This window comes from Phalangium opilio, unplaced genomic scaffold (assembly GCF_054372755.1).
Source record: "Phalangium opilio isolate 3A_F unplaced genomic scaffold, DU_Popi_V2 ptg000118l_1, whole genome shotgun sequence".
NCBI lineage: Eukaryota > Metazoa > Arthropoda > Arachnida > Opiliones > Phalangiidae > Phalangium > Phalangium opilio.
The window spans coordinates 230,331-239,173 of record NW_028324211.1 but is presented as its reverse complement, the minus strand read 5'-3'; the positions used below and the strand labels follow the sequence as shown (position 1 = coordinate 239,173).

The window sequence follows — 8,843 nt, the reverse complement described above, 5'->3', positions numbered from 1 at the left end:
GATGCTAGAACTGGCGTGGAAACATATAAACCCCGAGTTTTTAGAGTATTGATTCCAAACGAGCATCCAGGATTATAAGGATTCATTGCATCCAAATACACCTAAATCATATTATATTTGCTTATCATTTAGTTAACTAACCAAAACCAATAATACATTTCAATTACCTAAGTGTGCTTAACGCAACAAAGAACGCGAATGAAGCAACCAGGGTCGAATTTGCAGAATGAAGGGGATAATCAAACCTAAACAGAGTTTTTGAAACTTTTAAAGCAGACCATAGCTATAGCAGACGAGCGTGGACCAACACGTGACTAGAAAAGCTTGTCTTATTTTTCGATTCCATTTACGACACATCCGCGGCCGTATTCTGCAGAAAAGTTAAACTCCTCCTTCTGCCCTTGGCTCGCAGGTTGGACCGTCAACTATTACCCTTGGACTTCTAATTGGAGGCGTCCATCGATGACGTTGCATTCCTTGGGTCAGTGATTGCTGCAAATTCTGCGCATACTCCGTTGTAAACTTTCAAATGATACACCAACTTCAAAGTGTTTTTTTATCAACCAAGAAATAAGTAACCGGTTAAACACCGATTTTAACGGTAGCTTCGGTAACTCCATGTGCTGAACGCAGCCACAGCAGACGACATTTACGATCTCTGCTTTGATCAAGTAAGTAAAGTGGTCAGTGTAATTTATTTAAGGATTAAACAAATCTCCTTAATTTATGAAGTATTCTACTAAACTCTTTAATTTATGAAGTATTCATTTAATCTCTTGAATTATTCCCGCAGTCAACGAATAATAATAATAATAATAAAGGCTTTTATTGGAGCAACCATTAAGAAAAAAAAATCTTATTTACAAAGGTGTCCGTCAAGATAAAATTAATTTAGGAAGAAAATTAAAAAAGTCAAGCACTTAAAAGTTCTTTTATGGTAGATTTAAATTTAGTCTTTGATTTTAGAGTTTTTATTGAGGTGGGTAGGTCGTTCCAGGCTTTGATGCCTCTATGTTTAACACTTTTGGCGCGGAATTTAGAGTCAAAAACCTCCACATAAAAATTATTTCTGTGAGCACTACTGTAGCGAGATTTCTTAGGGTCTGGGAACCACTCTTGCATGTATTGTGGGACGTTTTTATTTTTGATGTTATACATCAGAGTTAAAAGATTTGATCTGTAGTTAAATGTTGGGGAGGTGATTTGGGCTAATTCTTTAGCCTTGGTTGCGGAAGAATATTTTGGGGTATTGGTTATGAGTTTTGTACAGAGTTTATAAAGAGATTCTAGTCTAGCAATATTGCTTGAGGTGGAGTTATGGTAAAAGATATCTCCGTAGACGAAAACTGGTTTTATACAGGAATTGTAGATTAGGCGCAATGCAGATATATCCAGATAGTTTTGTAGAGGTCTGAGGAGCCATATTCTAGTTTTCACTTTGTTTGAGACGTATTTAATCTGCTCTGTCCAGGTTAATTGGTCGTCGATCCATACCCCTAGGTACTTGAAAGAGGTTACACGAGTTATTTCGCCGTTGCACAGAGAATTTAAATGGTCGGCGTGTACTCGCAGTTTTTTATTTGGGGAGAATACCATAAATTTGGTCTTGTCAATGTTGAAAAAGAGACCTTTTAAATTGAGACCATTCCTTAGCGCCTTGACATCCTGTTCCATGTTCTTTATCAGCTGATCTAGATTTGATCCGGATCCGATTAAGGCGTTGTCATCAGCATACTCATTGGCCGTTGTATGTAGTAGACAGTTATGTAATACTGATGTGTATAGATTAAATAACATAGGCCCCAGTACGCTACCCTGAGGAACGCCATGTTTTACTTGGAGTTTTTGGGAGTTGTTGTTTGCATAGTATACTGATTGATACCGTCCCTGGAGGTATGATGCAAACCATGATAGTACAGTTCCCTGTATACCAGCTTTTTGAAGGTCACTTAATAGGATGTCATGTTGTACTGTGTCGAAGGCTTTGGAAAGGTCTATATATATTATGATGACATACATATCTCGATTTAGATTATCCATGATTGACTCAAACAATTTAAAAATACAAGTTTGTGTTGAGTGGTTTGTACGGAAGCCGGATTGTAGAGGATAGAATATTTTTTGGTTTTCAAGGTAATTGTATGTATTGGCGTGCACAATTTTTTCAAACTTTGTCTGGTCTTGGGGCATTGGTAGGAGTGGAGGTGTCTTTCCTGATTAAGATCCCAGCTGGTCAGTTGCTTCTATTTCGGAGTAGGTGTTCTTGATCTCTGGTACATACTACTTCAAATGCCTTTGTGTAGCGTCCTGCATCGAGTATACTTGTTGAAATAGGGTTTATGTTCAATACATTTAGGTGGTCAATGAAATCCTGAAGTAATGTATCACCCGAGAAATTTGACACCAATAATTTTACTGAGGTTGTACCACATTTTATTAGTGTACAGTCCGTCAGGGAACCCCAGACTTTTGTGTCTTTAGTTTTTGATCGTCCTAAGATAGCGCATGAAATACCGACTGGCCAGGTCTCTGCTTTTAGTACATCTTCCAAGTTCGCTGGGGTGTTAAGAATGAAATTTCTAGTTTCTCCAATGGGAGCTTTTGAGGAGATTCGTAAGCTGGTGATGTCTATATTTTTGCTTTCAATATAATCTGCCAGTGAATCCTCGGTGGTATCTTCTGTACAGTTGCCGATAAAATATACATCATTTTTCTTTAGGGCCTTCAATTTGAAGGTTTTGTCAGCATCCCGAGGTCTTAAACTTTGATGAGTGGGGATTGCGTTTGTAGGTTTGTTAGTCACTGGTCTGTCCTGAAGTTTTTCATAGAGGTCTGAGTATCTCGTTTTATTGGAGTGGTTCTCGGTTTGATTGGGAATTAATTTCTTGGGTTGGGACTTTCGACCAGAAGTTACGTCTCTGTAGCTCTGTTTTGGTTTATCAGTGGTAGGAGGATTTGACACACTGAAAGTTGCCCGGGGCACGAGGGGGACCGAACCCGGGAGTTTATGTTTTATATGAGTTTGTTCCTCAAGTATCTTTATACTTTCAAGAGTAACTTCTTTAACGGATTGTATGGACTCTTCATTAGCCTTTACTATGTCTTTCATTGGATTTAGCTCACCCATAATACAGTCTTTCAGATCCTGAGTTGCGTTCGTAACTTGGTCTAAGGTAGTCGTATGACATATAAGTTCTTTCGTTATATCGTTTACTTGTTCTTTCAGAGAGGTTATTGAGTCATTGATGCCTTGTATGTCTTGGTTTCTCTTCGATTTCCAAGCTTTTAGTTTCTTTAGTTCAGGAAGAAGTTCTTTTAATTCTATTAACGTTGTGAGGCAATCTGGACAAATCCAGAAGGAGCCTGGAACCACTTTAGAGAGAGCCAGGCACTTTGTGTGGAACCAGTCATTACAGAAACCACAGTTCAGCATTTCTCCATGTTTAGAACCCCCGCGGTTAAATTTACAGTCACTAAGGCAGTAGTTAGTCATTGTGTAGCTTAAGATTTAAACTATGTTATTTTGGTAAAAATAGATACCTTCGTCCGATCTTTATTTAATAAAAACACATTTGAGTTAAAGTTTGTTAATTGGTTGAGTTAAGCCTTAGTTAGGTAAATAGAAACACTGAAGCACACGCGAGCCGAGGCTTAACAGGAGCGTGAATTTGATGCGACCGAATCCGAGCAGATCATCCAATGGCCTTGGTTTAGTAACCTTGAGCACTCCAAATTTTTCCAGGCTACATCTAATCTGTTTAGTTTATCAAGGATTTAACAAAGTTTTAAGGATAACACTAATCCCTTTCATTTTTCAAGATCCAAGTTTCAACTAATTTCAAATGGCTGGCGCTATGGCTCGTGTCTTGCTTGCTCAAGTAGCGGAGGAGCTAGAAGCAACAGAACGGCGAAAAAGATATCATCGAACGAGAGAGGAAGGGCGCGCAATTCTTATGCCAGATGCCGAGTTTTTGCGCCAATATCGCATGACGAAGGCCAAAGTCACCGAGTTGTGCTATTTGTTAAGACCGGAGTTGCACAAAGAATTAGATGGCCGTAACCAATATGTTTTGTCTGTCGAGGATGAAGTTCTAGTGACGTTACTCTTCTATGGTTTGGTAGCTTCCAACATAGCCTCGCAAGTAATTACGAGCACGGAATGAGCCAGTCCTCCGTAAGCAGAGCTTTTGAAAGAGTGACGAATGCAGGGTTGGCAAAAATCCGGATAATTTGAATAAAATCCAGACCAGTGGTTTTTATTGGATTAAACCGGATTTTATTGGATTTATCCGGATTTTTTAAAAAAATGAGTCATTTTAGGTTTTTTTGAAGGCAAAGTGCTTCTGTTTAGCTCTTATTTAAGTTTTGGGGCACTCCCCGACCCGACCCCTAGCCTCGGTTCCAATATAAAATTGTTTAACTGCTGAAAGGTTTTCATGAAATCTATTTCTTTCCTGAGTGCACGAGCCTAACACTAGCGTGGCTCCAGTGGATCCCTTACAAAGAGACTTTCCTTCTAAACTCCGGGTTTGGCTTGGCAAAGGCTAGTGGGCGGGATTTATACATGCACGTATAAATCCTGACCACAAATGCCTCTAGCTTTCCCAAGCCAAAACTGGAGTTCGTAAGGAAAGTCAACCTGTAGGGGATCCACTGGAACCACGCTATGCTTTAAGTTCGAGTGATACTGGTAAAATATTTTAAGCTGAAACTGGACAGTAACTGGTAACATAACTATTAGTTTTATCATTTATAATAAATAATCTTTAGTTATCGCTTCATATATTTTTGCCTTAATTGTTTCTGGTTGTATTTTAATTATTTTTATGGCACAAATTTGATTTTTCCCCATTCATAATTAAGCCGGATATTTTAGGTGGATTTTTTTAAGTGGATTAATCCGGATTAAACCAGGTGGTTTAAACCGGACTGGATAGGTAGTTGCCAACCCTGGGCTGTATTAATTCCAATAATTACGGATTTATTACCAGAAGATACAGTTCTTAGTTATTACCAGAAAAACCGGAAGGCGTTTTGTATTGATAAATTAATCGAGTTCCTAAAAGAAGAGGTCGAAAGTAGGGAACAAGCTAGTAAATTGAAAAAAGGTTTTAGCATTCAAGATAAGAAACCCGGAAACTCATTTGCTAGAAACCCCAAAATTAATAAACCAAGAATCCATTCCACATCTGCTTTCAAAACAACTGTATCAGAAAATACTTGTTCATTTTGTAACGAGCCACACAAAATGGAAAATTGTATCACTCTAAATGCGGATGAACGAAAGGAAGTCTTCAAGATGCTATCACTTTGTTTTATATGTGCCCAGAAAAGACATACAGCAAGGTTTTGCTGGAAAAAAAGAGAAGTTTCCTGCAAATTCTGCCAAAAATGTCATTCGCACATAGGGTTCGAAAATTACGGTAATTTTGGAAAATGGTAAATTACGGCGTAATTTACCGCGTAAATTACCGTTCATGGTAATTTACGAAAATTCAAAAATTAAATTATATTGATAGTTTTTAAGCTAAATAATGAAAAATATCACTTAAACACAGCTATTCTTTTATAGCATAGTATCGTACATTATTTAAACACCGAGTTTTGATGTTTGCAGCTCAAAAAACTTTTGAACAGCAACATCCACTTTCTTCTTCTTACCAATTTTTCGAATTATTGCTATTTCACGTTTTTAGAACAAAATTCTAGAGAAGGGCCAATACCAGTTTAAACCGATACCGATATATCGGTTTAGTCAAACTTCGGTACCGATATTGGTATCGGTATGGGCCCATCTCTAGAAATTTCTAACAATTACAGCTTTCCAGCTGACGCAAACGAGCTCGACAACAAGAATAGACGAGAAAATCAAATTTCATTTCCATAATAAATTTTTCCCACGCTTGCCGTTCGACCTTCTATGACTTACTCATGTCTCATGGGAAGAAATACGTGTGCATGCGCGGGTAGAGCAAAAGTGCAGCTTTAAGACCATTTTCCAAGCGAACGAAATGAAAATTCGGTGGTAAATTACCATCGTGGTAATTTACCAGCGTAAATTACCACGGTAATTACCAGGGTAATTACCGTTTTCGTAATTTACCCGAGAAAATCGTAAATTACAGTTACCCTGGTAAATTACCGTGTAAATTACCATGGTAATTTACCGATTTAGAACCCTATTCGCACATGATATGTGGTACTCAATACAAAGCTGTTTCCAGTCCAGACAACAAGAAAGAGGAAGACAGAACTATTCAAAATGAAGTTGCAACTCTGTCCACTATTCTCTCTAAGAATTCCTCATCAAAAATCTACCTCCGTGCTGCCTGGGACAAGATATATCATGATGGAAAAGAAGAAATCGTACGATGTTTGTTGGATGACGGAAGCCACCGTACATATGTATAATCTGATATATGCCAAAAGTTAAACCTGCCCATAATTGGAAGGGAATCGTTGAGCTTGACAGTGTTTGAAGGAAGGAATAAAAGGATTGAGCGTCCAAAGGTACAATTGTCTCTAAGAATCCTGTTTGACCCTCAAAGCATAACCGTAGAAGCCATTAGTATCACCAAAACTAAGCGGAAGTATACCAGGAGTTCCGAGACAAGACTTAATGAAATTATCTGGTGAAAGGGGATGGAAACTAGCCGATACGCCACCCCACGATGGACTCTCAAGTTCCAAGGAAATTACATTGTTATTGGGAGCAGATTACTATTGGAAGGTATCTAGCGGCGTCACCGAAAGAATTAGTTCATCTCTCATGGCACATGACACCATCCTTGGTTGGACAATTCATGGAAAGGATGAAGAATTGCAAGATGACGAATCCTCAATAGGCTCTTACAATGTATGCGTTTTTCACGTGATGAGTTACCATGAACGAAACGAAGAGGAACTAATATCTGAAAGCATTTTGAAAATTGGATGCACTGGAATCGTGGACAAAAATGATGACCAATTGATGAATGAAAAAGCCATACAAAGGGATTTCGACTCTAAGATTTGCTACGATGGAAAGCGTTACACAGTTTGTCTCCCTTGGAAGGATGAAAGAAAACTTTCAAACAATAACTATCAACAAGCAAAAATTAGATTTCAAGGCCAATTAAGAAATTTCAGGAAGAATCCAGAGTTATTCAACAAATATGCTGAAGTCCTCGAGACATACTTGAAAAATGGAATAATCGAAGAGGTGAACATGGGAAGCGAATCTAAGACGACATTTTATCTGCCGCACAGAGAAGTAATTAATTTACCTTATGCTTCAGGTGAAGCGTTTTAAAACAGTCACCAAGAGAGAAAAATTGAATATCATTGTTATGATTCCAACCTACACTGTCATACTAAGAACCTCTATAAGGTGGTAATATGATATAATATATTTCCAACGGATTTGAAACAAACGAGGGTTCTGAACACAAAATAAATCAGGTTCAGATTTGAACTTAACCGGGGTCAGAGTCGAGCTACACGGGTTCTGGGTTGACTGCAACACGGTTCTTAGGCGATCTCAACACGGTTCTGAGTCAAACTTCATGGAGTTAATGGTCTAACTCAACCTACGAAACAGGGTTCTTAGGCTAACTCGACAGGGTTCTTAGTCTAACTCGACAGGGTTCAGAGTCAAACTCGACAGGGTTCAGAGTCGAACTCGACATGATTCAGAGTCAAACTACACAGCGTTTGGATTATAACAAAACAGGGTTCTGGGTTGAACTAAACCGGGTTCTGGGTCGAACTAAACAGGGTTCTGAGTCGAATAAACCGGGTTCTGGGTTTAACGCAATACGGTTCTTAACCGTACGAAGTGGAGTTCAGAGTCGAACTGAACCAGGTTCAGAGTCGAACTCAACACGGTTCTCAGTCAAACTACACATGGTTCCGATTACAACTGAACAAGGTTTTGAAGCACACGCCACATGATTCAGGTAGGAACCTAATACGGTTCCAAAAGAAACTAACTTGGTTCAAAGAAAAACCCCAGCTCGGATCGTAGATGAACTCCTTAGGGCTTTATAGAGAACTCATATCAAAGGGTTCTATGTAGATCAAAAAAGGGTTTAAAATAGGGGACAAGCGTTAAGAACCCTTTTCTTGGCAAAGTAGAACCTTTTTTTCTTAGAGTGCATGAAGACAAGGAAGAAGTGTCCAGTCCCACTTAATTTGGAGTCTTTTAATCTTGGTTTCACGTTGTGCCTGTGACGTACTTCAAATAATTCTTATGCACCTGCCGCTGCCTTCTTTGGATTCCCTTTAACAGCTTAGAAGTCTATAAATCTTCTAATTGGGTATAAGATTTGCTAAGCACTCTTGTACTTTTATATGATTTATCTTAAGAGAATTATCTGCAAAATATTATTTATGTATAACATTGTGGAATAATAAATGTTTTAATACCTGACATATGGCTTTAATTTACAACGCTGTTCATTGGGTGTAATAGCTCGCAGCAGAGGAGTCATTAAAAATGATTATAGTGGGTACCCACTATCTCCAAGCAGATAGCCACGCGGCATGTCCCCAGCCTTAAATCGCTCCAACACTCCACTGAAACGCCAAATGAATGCATCATGTGTACCACCAGGCCACATGGCTACGACATCTGTAAATTTGCATTCATTGTCGCAAATCTATTGATAATCTTGGTAATATGCATATTGTTAGACAAGTATGAAATAATACTTACTAGTTGCACATTAATTTAATAACTTCCTTTCCTGTCCAAGAATGCATTAGGATCCGTAGCTGGGGCTCTAATTCCAACATGTTTGCAGTCAATGGCACCCAGTACCTCAGGGAAAGAGCAAGTAAGCCTGAATGACACCTAAGACATT

General features: G+C 38.6%; 1 protein-coding gene across 1 annotated transcript; it reads left to right on the top strand.

Annotated features, from left to right (window-relative positions):
• Positions 1 to 3,842: 3,842 nt before the first annotated feature.
• LOC149622720 (uncharacterized) lies at positions 3,843 to 7,562 on the top strand. The gene is made up of 6 exons (XM_089853506.1): positions 3,843 to 4,113; positions 4,938 to 5,423; positions 6,176 to 6,366; positions 6,430 to 6,510; positions 6,560 to 7,277; positions 7,441 to 7,562. Exons 1-6 carry the CDS (start codon positions 3,843 to 3,845, stop codon positions 7,560 to 7,562), a joined length of 1,869 nt encoding a protein of 622 aa, XP_089709632.1.
• Positions 7,563 to 8,843: the final 1,281 nt, after the last annotated feature.

Coding starts and splice junctions, on each gene's coding strand:
- LOC149622720 (XM_089853506.1), top strand. CDS start 3,843: ATGGCTGGCGCTATGGCTCGTGTCTTGCTTGCTCAAGTAGCGGAGGAG. Junction 4,114..4,937: donor AGTGACGTTACTCTTCTATG/GTTTGGTAGCTT, acceptor CGGACTGGATAG/GTAGTTGCCAACCCTGGGCT. Junction 6,511..6,559: donor AAAGGATTGAGCGTCCAAAG/GTACAATTGTCT, acceptor GCATAACCGTAG/AAGCCATTAGTATCACCAAA.